The 26,855-nt window shown below is 37.3% G+C and overlaps 2 protein-coding genes across 2 annotated transcripts in view; both read left to right on the forward strand.

The window, feature by feature from the left end:
* The first annotated feature begins 742 nt into the window (after positions 1 to 742).
* PSMA1 (proteasome 20S subunit alpha 1) lies at positions 743 to 13,617 on the forward strand. The gene is made up of 10 exons (XM_004485189.5): positions 743 to 857; positions 2,171 to 2,215; positions 2,429 to 2,530; positions 2,651 to 2,754; positions 4,746 to 4,834; positions 5,438 to 5,508; positions 5,624 to 5,753; positions 8,480 to 8,559; positions 11,828 to 11,938; positions 13,249 to 13,617. Exons 1-10 carry the CDS (start codon positions 855 to 857, stop codon positions 13,303 to 13,305), a joined length of 792 nt encoding a protein of 263 aa, XP_004485246.2. The 5' UTR covers positions 743 to 854; the 3' UTR covers positions 13,306 to 13,617.
* A 6,412-nt stretch (positions 13,618 to 20,029) lies between these two features.
* The window catches only part of COPB1 (COPI coat complex subunit beta 1), a 55,586-nt gene continuing 48,760 nt past the window's right edge, over positions 20,030 to 26,855 (forward strand). The window contains exons 1-4 of the mRNA XM_058305707.2: positions 20,030 to 20,444; positions 21,151 to 21,298; positions 24,450 to 24,679; positions 25,328 to 25,497. Of these exons, the coding sequence (XP_058161690.1) occupies positions 21,208 to 21,298; positions 24,450 to 24,679; positions 25,328 to 25,497 (491 nt within the window). The 5' untranslated portion in view covers positions 20,030 to 20,444; positions 21,151 to 21,207. The remainder of the gene's footprint in view (positions 20,445 to 21,150; positions 21,299 to 24,449; positions 24,680 to 25,327; positions 25,498 to 26,855) is intronic.

Below are 26,855 nucleotides of genomic sequence, written 5' to 3' on the forward strand. Positions count from 1 at the left end.
GTCACATTAGCAGTGGGCGGATATTAGGTTGGCGGCTGTCTGCAGAGCTTTTTCACTTGAGGAGTCACCAAAAGATGCTTTCAAAAGAGAAAATACGTAAATTCGGGGAAAAAAATCCATTTTTTCCCCTCAGCTGCCTACTCTATCAGGCATGGTTTTGCCCTCATGGAGTTCAGTCTGGTGGGGGAAACAATAATTGTAATAAAGAGTGGTAAATGAAAACAGAGCCGGAAAGATGAGTTCTCCAGGAAGGAAGAGTATTCCAAAGTTAAGAAAAAATACGGACAGAAACAAGACACGCGAGAAAGGCTGTGGTTGACACATACAAAAGGACCATTATTTTGTGGCCTTTGTTTCAGCCTCGTTCTTTTCAGTCAAACCAACACCTAAATTTCTGTGGGCGCTGAATGAGAGGGTGAGCCGCACATGGACGTTCACCGGAAGGGAAGACGACAGCTTCCCTTCGAGCGAGTTCGTACTCGTACTTCCACCCGAGCCAGTGAGAAACCCGCCGGACTTAACAGCAAAGATATTTTCACCAGGATCCGCGAACGCCAGTACTGTAAGGTTCCGCCTCACCGTTTTCTGCCGCCGGAGGCACTTCCGGCCCAAGGATTTCCACCAATCTCAGTTCCTAAAACCTCCGAGGCCCCGCCCATCCCCGGGAGGGGTCACCACTTTGAGGGCGGGGAAGCCAAGGAAGCCTATCGATATCTCTGGACTAGACTGCTCTGTCCTGCGCCGCCGCGGTCAAATTTCCACAGACTTCTCTGTCGACCGCCGAGCGGTAGTTTCGGCAACGCGCCTTGATCCTTAGCTTTGCTGGAGGCCGCAGCCAGTCCCGCGCAGGAGCCATGGTGCGTTAGGTCCCGAGCTCTGGTAGGGTTGGGGCTGAGGTCCGGTATCTTGGTGGATGTCGAGCCGTCTCTTCTGCTATACTCTGAGCGGCCTGGGGCCCTGGGACTTGGGAGCCTCAGCGGACGGAAGGGCCCCGGCAGTGATTCAGCATCTCCGACCAGGCCCGGCGAGGGGCTGTCGGTCGTCGGTGCGGACTTTTCCCCGGGACTTATTTCGCTTTCGGTGTTCTGGACACACCCTACTCGATAAATTAGCTGCGTTCGTCTTCCGAGGTCTTTCAGTGGAATAAATCCCGAGCGGTCCAGTACGACTCCTCGTGCTGTGTGTGAGACAGAGGAGGCGAAAATAGGAAGTTAAGCCCCCCAGTATCTTCAGTCAGGACTTGACCCCAGTTTGGGTTTCTGGACCGCGCCCATTTTCCTGGTGGTATGACTTATCTCACCCCTAGGGTTCTATCAGAAACGGCCTTTTAAAATCACATTGTCCAGTAACCTAGTTTTAAAGATGAGTAAACGAAGGGTGAGAGGGGAAGTGATGGAATGAGGATTACATGATAAGTCTCTAAGCTTCCAGTCCTGTGTTTGCTGTTCCAGTGTTCAACCGCTTATCCCCCGTGATTATTCTCCCAAGTATGGTGTTGCTGGACTTGTTTTAATACCATCGTTTTAGCAGTGAAATTTCTGTTGCTGTAGTTATTTGCGTCCACCTGTAACTTCCTGAGGACTTTTTTGTGTTTATTAGTTCAATATCCATATACTTACAGATACAGGCGCTGTTTTAAGTATATAGTGAAAGTTCAGAGCGAAATCAGACATGTCCCTCTTCATAATAGAAAATACAAAGGGACGTGCGGATAAAGAACTAGGAGTGTATGGGAATTTTGGAGAAAAGGTGGAGAATTCAAGAGCTATTCATAGTTTAAGGAAAAAGGGGTTTGGGGCCATTTTTTCCTGCGGGTTTAAGTGAACAGCGTAGACAAAGACGTGAAGGAAAGCTGATTATATGAACTTTAGTAATTGACCCAATCTAAAGGAAATGTTATGGAAAGTGGTGCAATAGGAAGTTAGGAAGATAAGTCCTATCCAGATCTCCCCGCCCTCTCCTGCTCTTTAACCTCCACCCCTCGTGGTACCTGTCTGTAGCATTGTCTTGCAACAGAGCACAGTAGTAATCTTATGTAAGGTTGCATTAACAGACACATATCGGTATTGGATGGAAACAGATTCAAGGACATTTATTTCTTAATGATAGTGCATGTTAAGAATTGGGATTTGTAATGTTCTTATATTCATCTTTTATCTTTTACTTTCAGTTTCGCAACCAGTATGACAATGATGTCACTGTTTGGAGCCCTCAGGTAGAATAAGATTTATATTTCTACGAAGTAGCTTTTGATGGCTGCAGTCTGTTTAGAAACATATGAGATTGTATGCAGTAAGAAAATGGGATATAATCATTTTAGACATCCCTGGAACTTAAATTTATCATTAAAATAAATTTCCTGGTTTAAAATAATTATTTGAGGTTTATAAACATATCTTCTAAGATGTGTTTCTTTCTTTCTGTTTAGGGCAGGATTCATCAGATTGAATATGCAATGGAAGCTGTCAAGCAAGGTTCAGCCACAGTTGGTCTGAAATCGAAAACCCATGCAGTGTTGGTTGCATTGAAGGTAAGTAAAGCAATAAATATATCTTCTCCTTTAGAAAACATGACTACCAAATGTATATTTCACCGAATAGACAGCAATGTTGTAAACTTGTTTTTAATATCTTAAAATGTTTATATTTAGAGAGCACAATCAGAGCTTGCAGCTCATCAGAAAAAAATTCTCCATGTTGACAACCATATCGGTATCTCAATTGCGGGGCTTACTGCTGATGCTAGACTGTTATGGTGAGTATGATTATTAAAAAACAAAAGAAATATCTGTTTTGATTTATAATTGATTACTTTATGTTCCTAGAAAAGATTCAGATAAAGTATTTTAGGAAGTTGTTTACCAGAGGTGTATAAGTTAAGATTGTAAATCCCTTAGGTGTTTGGGCTCAGTTACTAAGTATTCCATTTCTCCATCACTGTGGACTAACAGAATTGACTATATTGGTATTAATGCTTTTGAGAAGTCACTAATAATGTGATACTATTAAATCAATCTATATCTTTTAAGACCATTTATGTCTAAGACGAGCTTGACAGTTTTCTCTAGTTTCTAAGCATGAGCTGAACCAACCTTGCTTTCTTCCATATGTCAGTTTTTATTAGACTTTTACTTGCAAAGTTTAATGCTAGATAAATCAGTCATGCATCTTGTCCTCAAGAAACTTAAAATCTAACTGTCTATAAGTATAATTTCTATAATACAAGGTAGAAAGTAAAGAGTTTTATGAAAGTACTAAGGAAATTTCCTTGAGAGTCCAGAGGACTAGAGATTATTTCTAATTGAGGAGCAATATGTAAATGAAGAGTTGGAGTCTTTGAAGTCACATAGCTTGAGTTCAGTTTTCACTTTCAGCACATAGTATCTGAGATTGGGCTAGTACTTAAACTCATTTTACTTATTCTTATTTTTCTCAAGGTTATAGTTAAATAGCCTAACTCATAGAGCATATAGATAGTGCTTTTCAGGTAGGATGTGAATGTGTGTGTGTTGAATGAAGGGTGAGAGTTAATTAGCTAAAACTAAATTCTTAAGTCCATGACTGATTAGGAAAGAGTATATACATTAAGGGCAAAATAGTAATGCTGACTTTTAAAATTTGTAAGTTATTCAGCCAGAACCTTGCTGTAAGCTATGTAGTGACAGCATTGTTGGTTTCCATCTACTCTTGAAAATGTAAAATGTATTATATTGCCAAACATTTTCACATAATAAAGGGATTTAAGAAAAACACTTTACATCAGTACTATCCAAAAAATGATATAATACAATCTATGTAAATAAAGTTTTCTAGTAACTGTATTTTTTAAAAGTAAAAAGAAATGGGAGAAAATACCTGTTTTTTTGGTATTACATATTTGAAATTTGATGTGTATTTTGTACTTAAACAGCACATCTCAATTCACACTAGTGACTTCTCAGGTGCTCACTGGCCACATGTGGTTGGTGGCTGCCGTATTGGACAGTGCAGTTTTAGATGCCTTGGGAAATGGACTTAAATAAAAGTATTGAACAAATAACCTGGCACCTACAATTAAAATTTGATCATCAGATATGACATACACGTAAATTGGACAAAACAACATGGAAAGAAAGGAGCATATCCATTTCTTTTTGTTAATCCTTTTGTCTTTATTAGTTAGGCATGAAATGTTCCCAGTGTTATACTTGTTTGAATCTTGGCAGGTTTAACAGTGAAACTCAACAGTCTAGAGTTAAGTATCTTCTTTAGAACTCTGTTAATGGGTAGAAGTAACATTGGCAGGAACATGTAAGAGTGTCTTTTAATATGAAATCTACTTCTTGTAATTGCTGTAGTGGGGAAGTGTTAGTCTTCTTTCAAGAAAAAAACAATATAGGTATTCTTTTGCTGGTTCAAGACCTAGAGTTAAGACAAACTTGCTGACAATGCAGAGGATAAGAGAGGACAGACTTTTTATTCCCTTGCTCAGCCTTCTATTCTCTGTTCAATAAAGTGCTATTAGACAAATGTTTTCTAGAGCTAAGGAATATCTCAGTCTTTTAAAAAACCTCCTTTCATCTCAGAGTTTAGTTAAAAAAATGTATTCTTTATGGCCATGTTTCTCTTACTTTTCTGATTTCCTTATATGGTGGTACTCTATGTAAATGTTTAAAAGAAAGCAAAAATGAAATCCAACTATTTTATTTAGATGGATAAACTCTTCTGTGATTTGAAATGACTGGAAAAATCCCCTTTCTTTTTTAGTAATTTCATGCGCCAGGAGTGTTTGGATTCCAGATTTGTATTTGATAGACCTCTTCCTGTGTCTCGTCTTGTATCTCTAATTGGAAGCAGTATCCTTTCTATGTTCACATTTATGGATATGACCTTTAAAAGGTTTTGATACTAAATCCTTCTATTAGTTATTCAGAGTATATTATAAGCCAATTTCCACATATTGTATGTTAAATCTATTTATATGTTTTGGGACAGTAGTTGGTTATGATAAGTTATTTCTTGGAAGAATGTATTCTAAATAAGGAAATGCATTGACTATTTCATCAACCCTTATAAGGAATTGCTATCTTCCAGATATAGATAAGGTCAATTTCAGGAAAACTATACTAGCATCATTTTTAGAGGGAATTTAAAGCTTCTTGTTAGTGGTTCTAGATGAACCAAAAAGCTCAAAAGTTTTGGACCCCTTATAACCAAAAAAATGAGTTACTAAGTGGGAAGAGATCATTTTGCTAGCATTCATTCTTGAATTTGATGGAGGGTCAAAAATTTAACATTACACCAAAGAAAGACTGCTCTTATTTTCTTGCTGTGTTTAATTTGTGGTGGGTTACACAATTAAGGAAGAAGCCTGAGATCTTGGTTAATTGGCTTGAACTATGTTGAAAAGAAAGATGGTACTTTATTCCTCTTAGAATAGGCTCTTTAACTAATTTAAGAAACCCAGATACCAACACAGCGATATGGCCGAAGACCATATGGTGTGGGACTGCTCATTGCCGGTTATGATGTAAGTTCATGAAGTATTATATTTTACTGATTTTTTTTTTTAACTCTAGAAGTTTTTATAAATTTCTGCCCAACCAAAGTCAAGAATAATGAAGTATACTTTTTTACTTTTGTAGGATATGGGCCCTCACATTTTCCAAACCTGTCCGTCTGCTAACTATTTTGACTGCAGAGCTATGTCCATTGGAGCCCGTTCTCAATCAGCTCGTACTTACTTGGAGAGACATATGTCTGAGTTTATGGAATGTAAGTGATAGCCTTTCTTTTTTGGGGGGTTGGAGGGGTGGGGTGTATTCCTCTCAGCACTCCTACCTAGACTTTGTATCATTAGTAAACACAGTGTCTGAAATAAAACTATCAGTCTTACAGAAAGAGTTTTTTAAAAATATCAAGCCCATTAAGTATTAATAGTATCTGTCACATACTAGTTTTTCCTTTTTCTGGCCACTATGATAGTTTCAATCACATTAGTAATATTTTTTTCAAAATACAAATATATGACCCCAACCTTGAAGATTTTTGGTTCACTTGATCTGAAGTGTGCCCCAGCCAGAGCTGAGAACCTCTGTACTAGATAGCAATTGTAAGTTCTGTTTACAGCTTTTAGTTTTCTATAATTCTGTTCTTATTTTTAGCCACGCAGACATTTCTGTAACAGGTAGTCCAGAAACAATTGTTAAAGGGCATTATAGCTATGCTAAAGAAAGGTTAAAAAAATATGTGAGATGTGATGATAGGGCAGGTTTTCAAGTGCTTTGCTTCATATTGGAAGCTTTAATATTTACGTTTGGCTTCTCATCTATTTTCTTATGGCACTAAGGACACCTTAAGGCCAGGCTTCTTAACCAGGAGTCTGTGAGTTTGAATTGATATTCAGAAAAAACATTCTTGTAGGGATGGGTTAAATAATACACAGCATAGTATGAACTTAGTAAGGGGTCCATGGTTTTCACCTGAATGGCAAAGGGATTCATGGAACAAAAAACGTTAGCATTCTATGAATTTAGAGAAAAATAAGTTCCTTATTAACATTACTCAGCAAATTATTATCATATAATAATAGTTTTAACTTTGGGGAAAGGTGTTCTGTGGTCAAGTAAGCTTGGGAAATGCTGGATTGAAAGTAAACCTTTTATTTATTTTTTTTTTAAAGATTTGTTTATTTCTCTCCCCTTCTCCTCACCCCCCCCCCCCCCACCCTGCCCTGGTTGTCTGTTCTCTGTGTCTATTTGCTGCATCTTCATCTTTGTCCGCTTCTGTTGTTGTCAGCAGCAAGGGAATCTGTGTTTCTTTTTGTTGCGTCATCTTATTGTGTCAGCTCTCCGTGTGAACAGCGCCATTCTTAGGCAGGCTGCACTTTCTTTCGTGCTGGGCGGCTCTCCTTACGGGGCACACTCCTTGCACGTGGGGCTCCCCTACACGGGAGACACCCCTGTGTGGCATGGCACTCCATGAGTGCATTAGCACTGCACGTGGGCCAGCTCCACACATGTCAAGGAGGTCCAGGGTTTGAACCACGGACCTCCCGTGTGGTAGACAGAAACCCTAACCACTGGGCCAAGTCCGCTTCCCAAAGTAAAATAACCCTTTTAAATTATGGTAATCGTGTCAGAGATCCCTGAGATCACCCCCAAACATTTGGAGAGTCACGAGAACTCATGAGACTCCACGTGTAGTTGTATTCTCTGCTAAGATTTATTATAGCAATAAATAATAAATAAGATTTATTATAGCAATAAATAAGGATATACAGCCTGATTAAGGAAAAAAAAGGAATCCATGTGTAATTCCCTATGCTCACTCCCCCCAATAATGGGTCACACAGAGTACACACAGCAACAAATACACAACAGCATGTGTATATGTTTCTGCTCAGGGAAGTTGATTAGAGACTTTGTGTCCAAGATATTCATTGAGGGCAGAAAAGAGTAAGCATTCTGTGTATAGCAAATTCCAATCTGGATAGGGAATTATAAGGATTACTTAAATCTGTAGATCAATTTGGGGAGTATTGCCATCTTAACATCAGGTTTTTGATCCAGGAATATGGGAAGTTTTTCCTTCCATTTAGGTCTTCAGCATCTTTTAACAATATTTTGTAGTTTTCAGTGTACAAGTCTTATACTTATTTTTGCTAAATTTATTCCTAAGTATTTTATTCCATTGCAGACAGGATTGTTTTCTTAATTTCTTTTGTGGATTGTTCATTGCAAGTGTAGAAATATAATTGATTTTTGTATATTGATCTTATATTCTGCAGCCTTGCTGAACTTGTTTAGTAGTAATTTCATGGATTCCTTTTGTTTATTTTTCTTTTTTTAATCTAATTTCTCTGGGTAGCACCTCCAATACAGTGTTGTGTAGAAATAGTGAGGGGACATCCTTGTCCCTGATCTTAGGGGGAATATTCAGTGATTCACTGATGAGTGATGTATGATATTAGCTGTGGGGTTTTTTGTAGATGCCCTTTATCAAGTGTTAGTATTATTTATCATACAACAATATTGGATTTTATCATGTTTTTCTGCATCTACAGAGATAATTGTGGGATGTTTTATTTTTGTTTGGTTGTTTGTTTCTGTTCCTCCTGTAATATCTTTGGTTTTGGTATCAGGATAATACTGGCATCATAAACTGAGTTGGAGACTCCTCTTTTAAAGAGCAAATACAGGGACTAATGTTCACAGAGCACATTCTACAAAACTCTGACCTGTATTATTTGTGAATTAGGACTTTGATTTGCCTAGCATGATAAGAAAAGTTCAGATTTAATGAGAAAATCATGTATCTTCTAATTAAATAAAATAATAGCAGTGTTATTGATTAGAAGATTATATGACTAAACATTAAACTTTTGGCTATTTTGCTATGATATGATATATTTAGTAACCAAGATTTTAGATTGTAGACGGGGCAAATAAGCCTAGCATGAAGATAAAATTAAGAAATAATTGTTACTTTATTACATATAGGTAATTTGAATGAACTGGTTAAACATGGTCTGCGTGCCTTGAGAGAGACACTTCCTGCAGAACAGGACCTAACTACAAAGGTAAATCTCACATTTTCCAGTTGTAGATGTTACCATTAAAATTTAGTCCTTTATTCCATAGATTTAAGGAGGATTATATACTTACAGTTCTTTGACCTGGGAGTGGTTGCTTTGGCTTATTATTTTTCTTGAAGCTATTCATTAAATGATCTGATTTTGAAATGTGTTTTTTTTTAATGTTTTTAATATAAAGTAATAAAACCAGTAAGTCTTATTTAGAATGCCCTTCATATCTTCAGCAGATAGGTATGTCTTGGTATTAATTCAATCAGTAAATATATATATATATATAAATATGGAGAACCTATCATGTACAAGGCACTTTCTAGGCATTGAGAGTATAATAGACCTAATAGGCAAGCATCTTTGCCTTCATGGAACATACATTCTTTTGTGTGAAGATAGTATAACATAAGTAAATTATATAGTATATTAGAAGTTAATGAATACTATAGAAAAAAATAAAACAGGTTAAGAGGAAAAAGAATGACTAATTGGTTGTAGGTAAGTACTGTAGTGGGGGTGATATAATTTAAAATAGGATGGTCAAGAAAGGCCTTACTAAGAAGGTAAGATTTGAGAAGACCTAAACAGAGGTAAGTAAGTCATGCAGTTTCCTAGAGTAAGATCATTTCCAGGAGAGGGAATACAAGTGCAAAGGCCCTGAGGCGAGGTAGTCATAATGTTCAAGACAGAGGGGCTGGAAATGTTGGACTCAGCAACGGGGAGAAAAGAAAAGAGGTCAGAGAGAGAATTGAGACCAGACTGTGTATGTCCTATAAGCCACTGTAGACCTTGAGTGAGCTGTTAGGGGAGTTTGATCAGAGGAATACCAAGATTTGATTTAAGTTTTAAGAGAATCACTCTGGTTGCCATTTTGAGAACAGATTTTAGTGGGTATGTGGGTGGAAATAGCTTTAAAACTGCTGCAGTAATTCAGGTGAGAGATCATGGTGCATTGAGACAGTGATAGAGTTGGAGATGATGGGGAGTGGTTCACTTCAAGGTAAGTTTTAAAATCAGAGCCAAAAAGATTTGCTAATAAAATGATTGTGGGGTATAAAAGGAAGAAGAAGAAGAAGAAAAAAAGGTTGTCTCCAAGGTTTTTGGCTTGATAAGCTAGTATAGAGATTTAAAATAAATTGAGATGAGTAAGACAGTGGGAGGAACAAGTTTTAGACTAGGAGTTTAAAGAGAAGATCAATCACTCAATTTTGGACATGTAAAGTTTGAAATGCTTGATGTTTGTCCAATTGGAGTATAGAGTCAGCTGCTGGATATGTACCTCTTGGAGTTGGGTAGGGTGTGGTACAACCTGGAGATATAAATTTTGGAGTCTATGTGGAAATGGTATTTAGAGCCATAAGATTGGACTTGATGAGATTCTTAAATGACTAGTTAGACAACAGGTTTGAGTACTAGGAATTGGCAGATGAGTAAAAATCAGCAAAAGAAGCTGAAAATGATAGGAAGAGTTGGAAAATGAGGCATCCTTGAAAGGAAATGAAGAAACTTTCAAGGAAGAGGGATAGATAAACTATGTCAAAAACTGCTAATAGATCAAGGAAGATGTGGATTGAGAATTTGCCAGTTGGTTAGCAATGATGTAGTCATTGGGTACTTGGCAAGACAGTTTCAATGTAATGGTGAGATAGAGGCCTCATAGGAATTGAATTAGGAGAGGGTGGTTGAAAAAGAATTGGAGGGAAGCGGATTTGGCTCAATTGATAGAGCGTCCGTCCGCCTACCATATAGGAGGTCCAGGGTTCAAACCCAGGGCCTCCTGTTCCATGTGGTGAGCTGGCTCACGTGCAGTGCTGATGCGCACAAGGAGTGCTGTGCCACACAGGGGTGTCCCCAGTGTAGGGGAGCCCCACGTGCAAGGGGAGCCTCCCCGTGCTAAAAAAGCACAGCCTGACCGGGAGTGGTGCCGCACACATGGAGAGCTGACACAGCAATATGATGCAACAAAAAGAGATGCAGATTCCTGGTGCTGCCGACAAGAATGCAAGCAGACACAGAAGAACACACAGCGCATGGACACAGAGCAGACAATGGGGGGGGGGGGGGCGGGGAGAGAGAGAAATAAATTTAAAAAATAAATCTTAAAAAAAAAAAAAGAATTGGAGACACCTCTTTGGAGGAGTCTGGGTGTCCAGAGAAGTAGGGTGGTAACAGGAAAAGGATGTAGCAAGGATTTTGTTTAGTTAAGATGGGAGAAATTACAATATGTTTGCTGCATGGTTGTAAGAATAGTGAAGTGTAAAGGGAAGAATTTATATTGGAAAAATAGTAAAACTACTGGAGCAATGGCCTTGAATAATACACAGGTAGAGGGGATGGCGTTAGACAGGAATGTGGACTGTTCATTCACAGTAACCGGAAGGGAGAGTATATAGGGACAATTGAAGTGAGTTCAGTTAGCATTGTAAGTCATTTTAATAAAGTGGTTGGATAATTACTATTTAACACCTATGTGAAAATTATAATTATAGCTTGCATAATCTTCTTTAAAGGATTTTTCCTATTGTAAAAATATGAATATTCTTCTTCCCCAAACTAGGGAAATGCATTAAATTGTTATTTTTGTTTAAAATATCTATAGTGCCATCACCCCAAGACAACTATCATTCAAATTGGGATATGCAGTTGACTGTTGACATTCGCAATTTGGAAGTCTGTCTTCCTGATGTCGTATTTTTATAGACTCATAGAGAATAACCTATATGTCCTTATACTCAAGGTTTCACTAAAATTTTAATTTCATAGGAAATGTTTTCACCCTGGTTAGCATTTACTGAACATTTTAAGAATTGCTCTTTAATTTTTCCATGTAGAATATAGTTTGAAGCCCCCATCAAATTCAACATTCTAGAACCCAAAACTTATTCTCTTTCCTAGTTAATAACCAGTCATGTCTTAGCTTGGATAAGAACCAATTTCATGATTTCTCAGGGCTTAGATTTGCTTCCTAGTGAAGTGCTTTGTTCCCTTACACTGATCTCCAGCACATTCCCATTGTGAGCCAACTTGCAAACTTGTAGATGAACTAGATCTTTAGGGTTACTTGTGATAATCAAAACTCTGTATTAAATCTGCAAATGATAAGGGTTTGCAATTTTTCTTATAGTTATTTTCCCTTATACTGGAGTATTTTTTTAAGTCCTACAGATGCTATGTAAATTTTTGTTCTGCTTTTATCACCCAATTTATAAACATTTTTCCAATTTAAATTCTTGATTTTTCTAACCTTTTTTTTTTTCTTCAGAATGTTTCCATTGGAATTGTTGGTAAAGACTTGGAATTTACGATCTATGATGATGATGATGTATCTCCATTCCTGGAAGGTCTTGAAGAAAGACCACAGAGAAAGACACAGGTATATAATATAACAAACTGTAAATACAGGAGACTTTATCATAAGCTACTGTTGCTGTGTAGAAACCTACCACTTTTGTCTTTAATTATTGAGATAGACCCATAATTCAGAGGGTAGTAAGAAAAGTAAGAATGAATAAAGTATCGAGAGGCTAGTGAGCTCCATAAATACAAAGTGGGAGCAGAAGTGATGGTTTGGTTGTCTATTGCTATGTAGTAAGTTACTCCAAAACTTACAGATTTAGAACAACTAACATTATTTCTCATAATGCTGTAGGTTGACTGGGGCTCAGCCAGATGGTTCTTTTGCTGGTCTCACTTGAAATCTCTGTCATTGCAGTTAGATGGTAAATGGGGCTGGGACATCTAAGGTGGCTTTACTTATATTAGGAGGCTGGGTCCTTGGCTGGGGTGGCTGGGCCACTATTCATGTAGTCTCAGGGTCTCTCCTATATCATGGGCTTTCTGGCAGGGTTGCTCTGTCATAGGACTTGCATAAGTTCAAAAGCTCAAAAGTAAAAGCTGCTAGGCTTTCTTAAGGCTGAGGCTCAGTACTTGCATGGCATCAGTTCTGCACATTCTGATGCTTAAAGGGAGTCACAGGAACAGCCCAGATTCTCTGTGGGTGGAGACTAAGAGAAGTGGTTCATAGGTGTCCAGTTTGGAGATTAAATTAACTCTTCACACATAGTGAGAAGAGGATCAGGAAGTGTTGGTAAATATTGGATTAAATATGGGTCTTGTTGGATGTTTAGAATACACATTTATAGATGCTTATTTGATCACTGTGTAATTGAAAGTAAAATGTCCTGTATAGAAATGTCTTTTGTAGCATGAATTGTTTCAACTTGAAAAGGGGGGAGGCAAGGTTTGCATTAATTAAATTGCTTTTGGTTACAAAAACTAGCAGTGTTTGGGAAGAATGCTGTTCAGTGCCACACAGCTGATTAGTTTGTGCTGTATATTGGTGGTAAAGGAGATAAGAATGTCTAAAAAGTACTGACTGTATTTTAAGGCTAATAGTGGTAATCTAAGAAATGAATGCCTTTACTCTTGAGCAAGAACTTGAGATAAAATCATAAATGCCAGAATTTGGAATTGTTCAATGTTGTTTTGGTTTTCAGAACTGTGAAATTTTATCTAAAAAACCCCAAAAAAACTTTTGTCCAGAAATTTTAGGACAATAAAATTAATTAGTTACCCAAAATATCTCATTTCCTATCCCTTTTTCTCATTAATTTTTAAAATAATGTAATATCTGTGATTAGACATGTATATTGATCGTGTTCTTTTTTTTTTCCTCCTCTTAAGCCTGCTCAACCTTCTGATGAACCTGCAGAAAAGGCTGATGAGCCAATGGAACATTAAGTGATAAACGAGACAATATGTGTATTATCAAATATGTAACAGTGCAGGATCAGTACCTGAGTGACAGTAATCTATACTTCGAACCAAAAGATGCAGAGTGGTGGAATGGTATGTTTTAGGAATCAGTCCAGAAGTGAGTTTTTTCCAAATAACCTAACTGAAACCATATAATGGGGTGCTTTTTCTTTGAGAGGGTCTGTATAATCATTTTCTAGAAAGTATAGTATCTGTACTACTGTTTTTATATGAAGAACCTAGTGTCTCTATGGTTTTAAACTCAACTGTGAAATAAAATTGTTTCACCTGCTGGTATAGTGGGGGTGTTTTTGTTTTGTTTTTAAGTATCTTCAACTATAAATAGTGTCTGGGATTACAATTGCTCATTTGCTGTGTTTGCCAAATTATTTTTAGTGATAGGAAAATAAATATCTCTTATCTATCATAGCCTTGTAACAATTCCTCAGTGAATGGACTGGCTGTATAAGAATCCATGGAGATTTGGTTCGGAATATAAATTCCAAGGTTCAGCCTTGGAGATTCTGATTAAAATCTAAGAAACCATGACTTCCCTACAAAGCTACAAGATAATTAACATAGAACTGCTTTTGTTTCTAATCTGCAGATGGCAGTAATCATAGTTCCAGTCTCACTGTAAGATATTAATGCAGAAATAACAAAAGAGAAATTTTAATCCCAAATCAGCATTTTCTCCTATCTCCTCCAACTCCATTCCAACATAGTCTTCAGACTGCCTTCCCATGGAGCTTTGTGCTCTGATAATTCAGAATAATTTTTATCCTGGACTGTGCAAAATGAAATTAGAGGAAATCTGAGTTTTAAAATCAAACTTGCTGCTAAGAAGCCTAAAGGAGTTATTTTCTGAAATACTGCATCTTTCTGGACAGGAAAGGTTCATTTATGGATAGGAACCAGGATTTTAATCCGAATTTTACCATTTAGCTGCTGTTGGCTTTGGGCTGTTTACTAGGCATTTTCTACTTACTGTGAAGATTAAATGGGAGAATTTATGTGAAAACACTTGTAAATTATAAAATTTATAAAATATTTAATATTTTTTACAGGATCCCCGAAACTTTAAAAATAAAAAAAGCCTTGGTTGGTTTAAATCTGTGACTCCTTGAAGGGAGAGTGGTAGGAAAAACTCTTGGAAGCCTCACTGAGAAAGACATCTGAGTATTGAATTTGTGTGAGATGTCAGTCTCTATTTTGGAAGTAGCCTCAAGAGTTGCCAGCTGCTTAGCCTGGGACTAAGCATGTGGCCATTTGATCTACAGTGGTGTGCATCAAACACATAGAATTTACACACAAAAAATAAAATAGTGAATGAGAAGAACTCCCACCTGCCATCACACTCAATGAATTTATATCCTGAAGAGAGAACAAAGTGAGAAATTTAATAATACATTCTGTCCTAATTAAGGTCTTACTTCCCTGTGCTTTTCATTGTATGAGCTTCTCTTTACTGAGTGATTCTAATATTTAGTGTATGTGTATGTCTTGTTTCTGGTTTTTTTGTTTGTTTTTTTGGTATCTGTACCTTAAATACAAGATGGTGCTCAGCTGAAAAAAACAAAACCAGTGATCTGCATTGTACTTTTGGGGCAATTTTAATTTTTTTTCAATGTGTGATTTTAGTCCTCAGAACTTAAAACTCTCCCACCCCAATCAGATTCATTTCCACAGTATATACAGAGGATACTGTGATGCCCTTTTTAAAAAAAGATATTTAGGGGAAGCAGACTTGGCCCAAAGGATAGGGCATCCGCCTACGACATGGGAGGTCCATGGTTCAAACCCCCGGCCTCCTCGACCCATGAGGAGCTGGCCCGTGTGCAGTGCTAATGAGCGCAAGGAATCCACTGCCACACAGGGTGTCCCGTGTAGGGAAGTCCCATGCACAAGGTGTGCACCCCATAAGAAGGAGAGCCACCCAGCACGAAAGAAAGTGCAGCCTGCCCAAGAATGGTGCCGCACACACGGAGAGCTGACACAGCAAGAATATGCAACAAAAAAACAGATTCCCAGTGCCGCTGATAAGGATAGAAGCAGTCACAGAAGAACACACAGCAAATGGACACAGAGCAGACAACTGGGGGGTGGAAGGGGAGAGAGAAAAATAAAAAATAAATCTTAAAAAAAATGGTATGGATTAAAAAAAAAAAAACTTAGATTACATAAATGTTACATAAAAAATGTAGGGGATTCCCATATGCCCCGCTCCCTACTCCTCCCACATTTTCCCATGTTAAGAACATCCTTCATTAGTGTGGTACTTTTGTTAACAACTGATGAGCACATTTTGGAGCATTGCCACTAAGCATGGATTATAGTTTACATCATAGTTTATACTCTCTCCTGTACAATTTTGTAAGTTATGACAAGATATATAATGGACTGTATCTGTCATTGCAATGTCATTCATGATAATACCCAAGTCTGGAAAATGCCCCCGTATTACACCTGTTTTCCCTCTCCCCTCAGTACATTCAGTGGCCACTGCTTCCACATCAGTGATAAAAGTAAGTCTACTTTAGTCCATAGTTCATTCCCCAATCTTGAGGATTCTGGGATGGTGATGCCCACTCTACCTCTAATTGAGAGGAGCCTTAGATCCCATGGGGCAGATGGATGGGATTATCTTGCTTGCAGGTACAGACTCTGTTCCTTGGGATGGTCATTGTCCATCATCTTGTTGGTTGTCCTAGATGAGTCTGATGAACTGGAGAGTAGGTGGTACAACTTGAGATTCAGGGCCCAGCTGACAAATGGACAGCTGAAAAATTTAAGTCTCTTGGACATATACCAATCAACTCTATTACTGTGTTCAAATAGAAGGGGCAGAAAAGCCATGTGTAGGGAAACCACAACTGAGTCCAACTTTGTCACACTGTGGAGCATAAATTCCCAAGTAGTGTCTGCTGGCAGGGCACCAAATTCCTGAGCTATCTACCCCGCCTATAGTGCCTGGATGTCTCCAGAGTTCTCAGGAGCCCCACTATTTGAGGCAATATTTACTTTGGCAGTTAATGAGATCCTGCTGAAACATGCATAAACAAACTTGGGAATGATCTTCTGACTCACTTGGAAGTCTCTTAGCCATTTAAACTCCTTTGTCTTTACTCTTTCCCCCTTTTGTGAAGGTCTGTTTCCAGCTGCATTGCTAGCTGGTACTTGGTAGTAATCCCTCTGTGCCAGGGAGACTCATCCTGGGAATCATGTCCCATGCTGGGGGAAGGTAATGCATTTATATGCTGAGTATGGCTTACAGAGAGGCGATATTTGAGCAACAAGGTGGCTCTCAGGAGGTAACTCTTAGGCACCCTATAATACTAGGCTAAGTTTCAATTTCAAAAGTAAAGGTTTTTAAACACAGTCATTGATACCAAGGGCCCTTCAATGGTCCATCGTACTTCACTAATTAGTGCCCTTTACTTGGGGGATTCTTGCTATCCCATTAGAGAATGTGGCAGAGCTCCCCAGGATGGGAATTTGACATTCTTTCAGTTATTGTGTGAATCTCTACCCACCATGGCAATGTCCCATGAACACCTGAACACATATATATGCCTTATAGGTATGCCCCAGGTGAACCTCCTCCCATGCATCCCTTATCACTGACACCCCACATCAGTGATCCTCCAGTGCCACTGTTCTAACTCTTCTGTGATCCAAAACGTTGAAAATGAAGCCAACAAAATAACCAAATACAAGTAATAAGAAAATGAAATTATAGTTTTCAAATAAAAAATAAAATACAAAAGTTTTTTAAAATTTTGGAAAAAAATAAAGTATAAAATTAAAAATTTTTGACATTGTCTTTCATCACTGTAAGATCTGTTATCTTATATGTACAGTGACATTTTCTTCCATTTATTCCCCATCTTATTTTTCTCATTTTGTTTTCAAAGAAGCTCTAGGTTACAGAAAAGTGACGTACAGAATGTAGGGGATCGCCGTATACCCAACATCCTTCCCACCTTCCCCTATTATTAACATTCTACTTGTGGATGGTGCATTTGTTACAGTTGATGTACAAATATTGAAACATTGCTAATAATCATGGTTGATAATTTATAAAATGGTTTATATTTTGAACCATAAAGTTTGATGTAATTTAACATGGTTTGTATCCATCATTGCAAGATTTTGTAGAGCACTCCCATTGCCCCCAAAATGCTCCATGTTCCTCTATTCTATTCCTCCCTCCCGCTCCCCTCAGGGCAAGTTCTTGTTCTCAAATTATTTATAATTAGAAAAGCATTCAAAATAGTATAACTACATGCTAGAGAAAAAGTAAGTCCCAAAACAATATGCATGTTTCAAGAGGTCAGGAAGAAGAATTAGTGAGGCTTAATAGGGTCCTGATACCTTTCCAAGTTCTGTTTTTAAGACTACCCAGGGAGTAGATGTGTCTCATACAGTTGAGTGCCTGCCTCTCATGTGGGAGGTCCCAGGTCCGATTCTCTGCTTCCTGAAAAAACAAAAACGCAACAAGCGAAAACAATAAAACCAACTCAAGGAAGCCAATGTAGCTCAGTGGTTGAGCACTGGCTTCCCACATAACGAGGTCCTGGGTTCAATCCCCAGCCCCCAGTACCTAAAAACAAGAACAAAAAAAACTCAAAAATAGATGCACTGTAAAGGTTTTAAAAACATATTACATTTTCTTGCCTTTTAATATTTAATAGTTTCCTTCATTATTCAGGGTCATCATATTAAATATCAAATTTTATTCTGTAACATAATGAGTTTATGAGACAACTGAAGTGAGTACGGTTGGTCCTACATTATAGGTGGCCCTAAACTAAGTCTACGTTTGTGCTTTTCCTTGGTTTCATTTCTTGCTAACAGATTATTGCTCCATTCTAAGTCAGTGGGCTTGGAAATCAGATTATCACATCTGTAAGAATTCCAAATTAAAAATGAATACAATAGGCAGGCAGATGTGGCTCAGGTGATTGTGCTCCCATCTACCATATGAAGGCAAGTTGGCCTGCACTGCTGCGGAGAGCTGACAGCAGACAGAAAGTACAAACAACAAGGGGGGTGGGATAAACAAAACTAAAATCTTTTTTTTTTTAATGAATACAGTAAAATAAGATGGAAAAAAAAAGACTACACCAGGGGTCAGGGATAGTTTGGTGGTTGAGCGCCTGTTTCCCTTGCACAAAGTCTCTGGTTCAATCCCCAGTGCCTCCTAAAGAAAAAAAAAAAAGAATACACCTACACCAGAAATGGAACAAACTGTTGATATATCTTGGATGGATCTCAAGGGGAATTATGCTAAAGTAGGAAAAGCCAATCTCAAAAAGGTTACATTATGGGAAGCAGGTGTAGTGCAAGTGATTGGATTCCCATCTACCATACAGGAGGTCCAGCGTTTGATTCCCAGGTCCTGGTGAAGGTAAGCTGGCCCATGGGGAGTGCTGGCCCGCACAGAGTGCTGGCCCATGGAGCGGCAAGATGGCGTAACAATAAGAAACACAGAGGAGAGACGGTAAGAGACACAGCAGACCAGGAGCTGAGGCAGCACAAGAGATTGAGCAACTCTCTCCCACTCTGGAAGGTCCCGGAATTGGTTCCCAGTGCTGCCTAAAGAGAAGACAAGCAGACACAAAAGAACACACAGCAAATGGACACAGAGAACAATGACTGGGAGAGGGAGAAAAAAATAAAATAAATAAATCTTAAAAAAAGGTTACATTGTATGATTCCTTTTGTATAATATTCTTGAAATGAGAAAATTATAGAGATGGAGAACAGATGAGTGGTTTCCAGGGGTTAAGGAAGGAGAGAGGTAGCCTCCCTGTTGGCTGTGGCTAAGTATATACAAAACTGGTGAAATCTGAATAAGGATGGGTGTTACATCAAATCAATTTCCTGGATTTGATTTTGTACTGTAATTATGCAAGATATTTCTATTGGGAGACACTGGATGAAAAGTACATGATTCCATTATTATTTCTTACAACTGCATGTAAACCTACAATTATCTCAAGATAAAAAGCTTAAAAACTGAATATGCAGGATCAAAGAGACATCTTTATCATTAAAGCGGTGAACACATGAAATTTATGATCTATTTTGGGTGTTAAAATTATTTTATTTTTTGCTTGACAGTTCCAAAAAAGGGAAATCTCAAAATGGATTCTAAATAGATGAGACACTACTTATGTCCTGTCTCCCTGAGGTAAACCTGTTCGTAAAGGCAGGTTCTGTCAACCTCTTCATATCCACAATGTTTTGCTCAAATCTTCAAATGTTTGGTTATTAATAATCAGCCAGGAAACGTTTTTTGTGGAGACGGGGGACCACAGATGGGCAAAAACTTAAGATGCTATAGTTGACTGTAGCTGTAACAATTAGGTTTGTGGAAATAGGTAAAATATTTTTGAAACAGTGACTATCAATTTCCTTTAAGCATAAAATAATTTTAATTTGCTGGATGCTCAGAAAGAGTCACAAAAGGGACCATTACTAAATAAAGAACAGAAATCATACCAGCGTTCAAGCTACTCCAGCCCAATTGCAGAGGCAGAGATTCAGATTACTGAAGATGTTAAGAACTGAAATAGATCTTCCAGATAATTTAGAGTTCCTTATTATATGGGCTGAAATTACTGTCCCAAACAGTAATTAATTACTTTCCCAGTTAATTACTGGGTGAGGTATAAAACAATCCTGGGTTTCCAGCTCCCAATTCAGTGCTGCTTCTGGACCCCACAGCCCTGATAGGAGTCTCTCCTCTCCCAACACTTCCTCCCCTTGGCTGTTTTAGTCCCTGGAAAAAAGAACAATTTCTAAGTAGCGTGTGAGAACAGAACTTATTTCAGTGCTTGACTTGTAGGAAAAACTTAGGATGTGCTTCTACTTTCCCCTGCGGCCAAAATCAACTATGGACGACAGAAAAAACAAACCACAGATTTGCGGCGCGCAACTACAGAACGGAGAAGGAATGTCCTCTCTGACTTGCCGTAGATGCTAGGTGGCTGTGGCCTTGGTCATCTTCCCATCCCGTTCCACGTCAGCCGAGGACTCCGGAGCCTCCGCTGCAGCTGCGGGTTGAAACCGGAATAGACGGTCCCGCTTTTGCTCCGGCCGCTGCCTCTGGAAGCCAGGTAGCGGGCTATTAATCCCCAATCTCGGAGGCATGACGGGCAGAGTAGAGTCCGTGGAACTGGCTCTACGGTGGGAAGATGCGACAGGGGTGACTAGGCCGCTCGCGTCGGGCCTGGCGAAAGGGAGCAGGGGGCTTGGGAGCTCAAGGCCGAGGCCAAATCCCGGCCTGCGTATAGGCCTGGGGGCTTCACCTCCCGGGTTTTCCGGATGCGCCTTTTCAGGCCGGTACACGCTTTGCAGGAGGAAGCTGGGAGTAAAGGTAGGAGGTAGGAGTGGGGGCGTGCAGTGCACCGATTGAGGGACCGACTGATGAGCGGCGCTTTAAGGTTTTGGCGAAAGATTCATACGCAGGGTCTTTTAACTTAGCAGTTCAGATTGTAGGTTGTGTTAAAGATCTGGTAGAGTGGGGTTGAGGGACTGTCACTGTTTTGTGCACCTTACTTGTGAAGTTAGTACAGCATTCTTAAACTATGGGCGGGGTTTGGGGGGGGTGCGGGAATAATATACTTTAGCCTGAGGCTGACGTGTTTGTATCATATTTGAACTTATTTTCATGGGAACACAATATAGACTGACCTTTCCCTTTTAATATTTTAAAACTGTTAAGCCAAACTGAACTTCGAGCAGTAAAGGTCCTGATAGTTACTGGTTTGTGTGTATTTGTGTGTTTTAACATGTAACGATATACCGTATTTATTTTTCTAGGTTTGCTGGCGTCTGTCATCCTTAAGTCTTGTATTGGGTTGCTTATAACCGGAAACCATGACGGCTGCTGAGAACGTATGCTATACGTTAATTAACGTGCCAATGGATTCAGAACCACCATCTGAAATTAGCTTAAAAAACGATCTAGGTAAACTTTAATAAATTTTTAAAATGAAACGGTAAAAAAGAAAAATGTGAAAATAACTCATTTGCGGGTTTTAAGGTCCGTTAGGAATGCTTAATATTTGTTTAAATATTTCTACGATCTCTTCAATAAATTTTCTGTCTTACTAAAAATGAAAACTTGTTACCTTTAGACTTGTGATACTGGGTTTTTGGAAATAGAACATCTCAGTTTAGCTTAGTAAAGCTAGAGAAATGTAATAGTTTAGTTGTTAGGTATGCCCCTATATAAAATAATGGTTTGTGCAGTTAAATATATTATACTTAAATGAAGCTGGAAATTCTCTGTAGGTAGCAGGTTGAGAATGTGTGTTTGAATATCTTATTTTCTTTGTGAAGTTAACTTCATATTCCTTGGATTATAAAACCAAAAGGACCTGTTGAACAAATGAAGTCAACACAGGAATAAAAATGTACTTTCTAGAAAGATTTAAGCTTTTTGTTTTGAAAGCATTTCTGCACAGTAGAAAACAAGATATATATTTGTGAATTTCACAAGTATGTATTGTGTCTTCTTTTTGTGGGATTCTGTTGAGAAAAACTTATCAAAAAGTAATGCACTTTGCACTTTGAAAAGTAATGATCCTTGTTATTTGGACTACCAATAAATATAACTTAACCTGGAACTAGTGTTTAAAACAGAATAGAGAGAAAATTATATTTCAGAACTTGAAACTATATTTCAGAAGGTAAGTCGTTTGCAGTTTGGAAAGAGACTTAACATTTTACTTTTCCCATCTCTTAATCAGCAATAATTGAACATCTGATTTTTAGTTATTTCACATTAGATTTCTGTTGAAGACTGTTAGTAGAGAAGGGAAAAGCCACTCCCTTTTATGACTTTTAAAAATCCCATTTTATACAAAAGCTACATAAACTTTTTTTTTCATTCATGTAAGATAGTAGAATGGAATGGAAACTAGTAAATAAATTCTCATTTCTATTTTTTTCTTATAATTTAGAAGTGTATATTATACTCCCCAAATGCTTATGGTTATAGCTGGAAAGGTAAAGAAGAAAATCTGTCCTTAATTGAACTAATATTTTTTCTTTAATTCCAGCTGCCTTAATTACCCTGCCCCGACCTGTAAATAAATAAGTAGTCTCAAATTTTGTGTTTTTTTTTTTTTTTGCTTTTACCTTGGAATAATTGAGGTGAGAAAAAATTTAGAACTATTTTCCAATTTTGAGAAATAATCAGATACTTTTTTGTTTGGTTAAATATTGAGGTGTTTTAACTATTCATTATTCTTTCCCTTTAGTCACTGGGTATACTCTAATGAATGTACATTCCTTGGAATATGAGCTACTTAGTATATTTTGGCTAATTGAATTGTACTTTAAATTTTAAACTTTATGATAGTGTTCATAGGGAGAAAAAGTTCTGGAAATTATGAAGATGTGGAAAGAAACATCCTTCCCTCACCTCATTTTGAAATGAAATGGTAAAATGGAAAATGGGGTGATGGTTTGAAGAATAAGTGGTATAGATTTTTTTTGGCAAGTTCACCATTAAACTTTTAAGTCTTGAGTTTTTTTTAAAACTTTTTAATCTTTTGTCAAAATCTTTTAGTAACTTGATATTTTGTAAAAAGTAGTCAAAAACTGTAAAAAAAGAAGCATAGTGATAAAATTTTATGCTTTTTTATGTTGTTGGAAATTCCTTTGTCTTATTTTGGCACAAATCTGCTTCATAGTAACTTTTATCCATTAGTTCTAGTTCTGTTTTTTTAACTCATGATAGCCCTATGATTATCGAAGACTTTTTTTAAATTTCAGATTTATTTTTTTATTTCTCTTCCCACCCCCACCCCCACCCCCCGCCCCAGTTGCCTGCTCTCTTGTGTCCATTCGCTGTGTGATCTTCTGTGACGCTTCTATCCTTATCAGCGGTACCAGGAATCTGTGGTTCTTTGTGTTGCGTCATCTTGGTGTGTCAGCTCTCTGTGTGTGCAGCCCCATTCCTGGGCAGGCTGCACTTTCTTGCGTGCTGAGTGGCTCTCCTTAAGGGGCGCACTCCTTGCACGTGGGGCTCCCCTACACGGGGGACACCCCTGCGTGGCAGGGCTCTCCATGTACACATCAGCAGTGCGCATGGGCCAGCTCCACATGGGTCAAGGAGGCCTGGGGTTTGAACTGCGGACCTCCCATGTGATAGGCGGACACCCTATGCATTGGACCAAGTCCGCTTCCCGTGATTATCGGAGACTTTTGTCAGCCCTTTTGTCCTTCCTTCTATAGCTTCTATTTTATGATCTAAACAACTGTAGTAGCAGTTATGTTTGTATCTTATATTTTTGCCTTTGAATTTTGGATCTAAAATATTTTTAGTACCATAAATTCTTCAACATGCAGCAGTGTTAATAATGTGAAATTGTAGGTGGTTTTGCGTAAAATATTTTATATTGCTTAGTTTTTAAGCTGAATAGCAGTAAGTTAGCTTCTTAAGTGTATCATCCTTAATTCCAAACAATGGTTACTAATCTAGAAACATTTAATTTTCTTCCAGTTTTTCATATAATTTCTTAAGAAAGATTATAAAGCTTCATAGTCTATAGAAATATGATGGGGTTTATAATTAATCTAGTTCATTAGTCCCCAACATTTTTGAGTCTGAAGATCCTTTTCCTAATGTTGGAAAAATGTCACTGGTCCCATTCTCCCCACAATGGTGGCTGTAACATTGAAAAAAATACAAACAGAAGCTGTTTTGAATTTAGAAGCACTTATCATAATAGCATCTATATATATATATTTAAAAATATTTACGTGTGTGTTTGGGACATACATTATTTGGTATATCTATAGATTCATGGATTCTTTGTATTAATTCTACGGCCTGTTGGTTAGGGACCAGAAATGTAATCCAGTGCCTTCCTGTTACACGCAAAGAATCTGAGGTTCAGAGATAAATGATTTGTACAAAGACATACAGCTTGTTCATGGCAGAACCAAGTGGAGAAGCCATGTTTCTTTGGTTAGTACCATAATTACCATTGCCCCCGATGAACAAAGTGAGAAAATGTTTTATTTTGTTGACTTGTTAACTGTTTTTCAAATTATCAGGAGAATTTTCTTTCAAAATAATGGCTTTTTTTTTTTTTTTTTTGAATCAGAAAAGGGAGATGTGAAGTCAAAGACTGAAGCTTTGAAGAAAGTAATCATTATGATTCTCAATGGTGAAAAGCTTCCTGGACTTCTGATGACCATCATTCGTTTTGTGTTACCTCTTCAGGATCATACTATCAAAAAATTACTTTTGGTGTTTTGGGAAATTGTTCCTAAAACAACTCCAGATGGGAGACTTTTACATGAAATGATCCTTGTATGTGATGCATATAGGAAGGTAAATTAACCAATGTAATTATTTATGAATATTGCATTGATTTTAAATATTTGTAAAATTGGTGGAATGGGCTTTTTTGGTTTTTAAAATTTAATGTTGGATAAAATGTAAGTTGTAGATATTTAGAAATTATGCGAAAATTTCTGTACATAAAAGTTATAAAGAGTTATTGTAAAAAGTTACTTTTTTCAGACATTCTATGCATTTAAGTGTAATTATTGATAAAAAACTGATGCACATAGACTATAAAACATTGATCAGACAGGCAAAAATTGCTTTAATCAACAAGAATCTGATGGAAACTGATGATCTAGGTCTTTTTCCTCAAACCCGCTTTTTTTTTTTTAAAGGAGGTACTGGTAATTGAACCAAGGACCTTTTACATGGGAAACAGGTGCTTAACCATTGAGCCATATCCACTCCCCAGTGAGAGTTGGGTTTTTCATGTTTTGTTTTTAGGAGGTACAAAGGATCAAACTCAGGACCTCATACATGGGAAGCAGGCATTCAACCACTTGAACTACATCTGCTCCCAAACCTACTTTGTCATTTTTTTTCTGCTGGAAATTTTTGCATTTAAAAACTATGGGTTTTTTCCTTTTATAAAAAGCTGACACTTAGTATTTCATATTTGAATTTTTATATTAGGATCTTCAGCATCCTAATGAGTTTATTCGAGGATCTACTCTTCGTTTTCTTTGCAAATTGAAAGAAGCGGAATTGTTAGAACCTTTAATGCCAGCTATCCGTGCTTGTTTGGAACATCGACACAGCTATGTTAGAAGAAATGCTGTTTTGGCCATCTATACTATCTATAGGTAAATAAAGATTTACTCCTTTCGCTTGGCTTTGTGAGGAACGTTTAGTCTTTCAGACTAGTTTCTAAATCAATTGCTTATAGGCTTTATACAGCTTTCATATCTGTTTTTTTGGTCTACAAAAGTTTGTTTTCTTTAATTTGTCAACATTGAAATGAAAACATATAGCTGTATTGGGTGCTAGTTTCTGCATAACAGCAGTCTGCTGGAATTGAGTGATAGTAGCATCCTTTAAACAGGTTGTATACATTCCAGTTTATAACAGTCCCTCTCATTCTCAACTGCATCCCTCCAACCCACTTAATTCATTTATTGACTTGCTTGGCCCTTATAGACTTAGAGTTTTTGTCCCTGTTTTAGAACCTTTCTTTGGGAAATATGGGTAATGTCTTTTTACCATTAGAGGAGGGAACTTTTTAGTAGGAAGAGCTATACTGCTCAACTGGTTCCTATTCTTTGAAAGCTGAAGAGTTCAGACTTTAAAAACAAAGAACCAGTTAGTATATGGGAACTCTTTGTTTTATGCATGATTTTCTATAAATCTACAACTTTCTCTAATAAAAAAATAAAAAAGAACCAGTTAGGTAAAGCTGAAATGTCTAATTTTTACAATCACTGGTATCCATTAAAAAATAATAATTTTTGTAAGCATCTTTGTACTTCCGTAAATTAGTTGACTGATAAATGATTTCAAAGTTATTTTACTGTTTATGAATTTGTTACCTGTTAGGAAAAAATATTATTCTGATTAATAATGTAATTGAGTTCTTTGAAAGTTACCATATAGACTACACAAAGTTCAGAATTTAAAATACAGTGATAATCGTTCTGTGATTACTTTAAAAAGAAAGAATCCTTTATTTTAGAGAAACATACTGATATATTTATAGATAAAATGATAAACTCTGAAATTTGCTTCAAAATAATATGGGAGGAGGGAAACTGGACTGGGTATGCATGTAATAAAATTGGCTGTGAGTTAGTAGTTGTTGAAACTAGGTGATGGTTTTTTATTAAGCTGGTGTTTTTTATTCTGTGTACTACAAATATTTTTAAATTAAAAAAATAAAAAGTAAGTACAGTGCACAACTAATAAAATAAAAGGACAAACTGTATTTCTCTGATAAATCTTAGTGAAGGATCTTTCTGTACCTTGATATTGTCCTTATAAGCATCAATATTATATTTTGAAGGTATACAAAAGACAATTATTAGAGATTTCAGGTGATAGCATGTTGAATAAATCAGGTTTTCCTGTATTAAACTTGAAAATATCTTACTTGATAATTTAATAGTTGAAATATAATCTTGTGATCCCTACTTGCAAATCTCATTGATTTAAAGTTTCAAAAGGCAAA

The sequence above is a fragment of the Dasypus novemcinctus genome, chromosome 10 (genome assembly GCF_030445035.2).
Source record: "Dasypus novemcinctus isolate mDasNov1 chromosome 10, mDasNov1.1.hap2, whole genome shotgun sequence".
Classification (NCBI taxonomy): Eukaryota; Metazoa; Chordata; class Mammalia; order Cingulata; family Dasypodidae; genus Dasypus; species Dasypus novemcinctus.

Excerpts from the sequence above, each read along its gene's own strand:
- PSMA1 (XM_004485189.5), top strand. Across the intron at positions 2,216-2,428 it reads TCACTGTTTGGAGCCCTCAG|GGCAGGATTCATCAGATTGA; the intron begins GTAGAATAAGAT and ends CTTTCTGTTTAG. Across the intron at positions 5,509-5,623 it reads TGCTCATTGCCGGTTATGAT|GATATGGGCCCTCACATTTT; the intron begins GTAAGTTCATGA and ends TTACTTTTGTAG.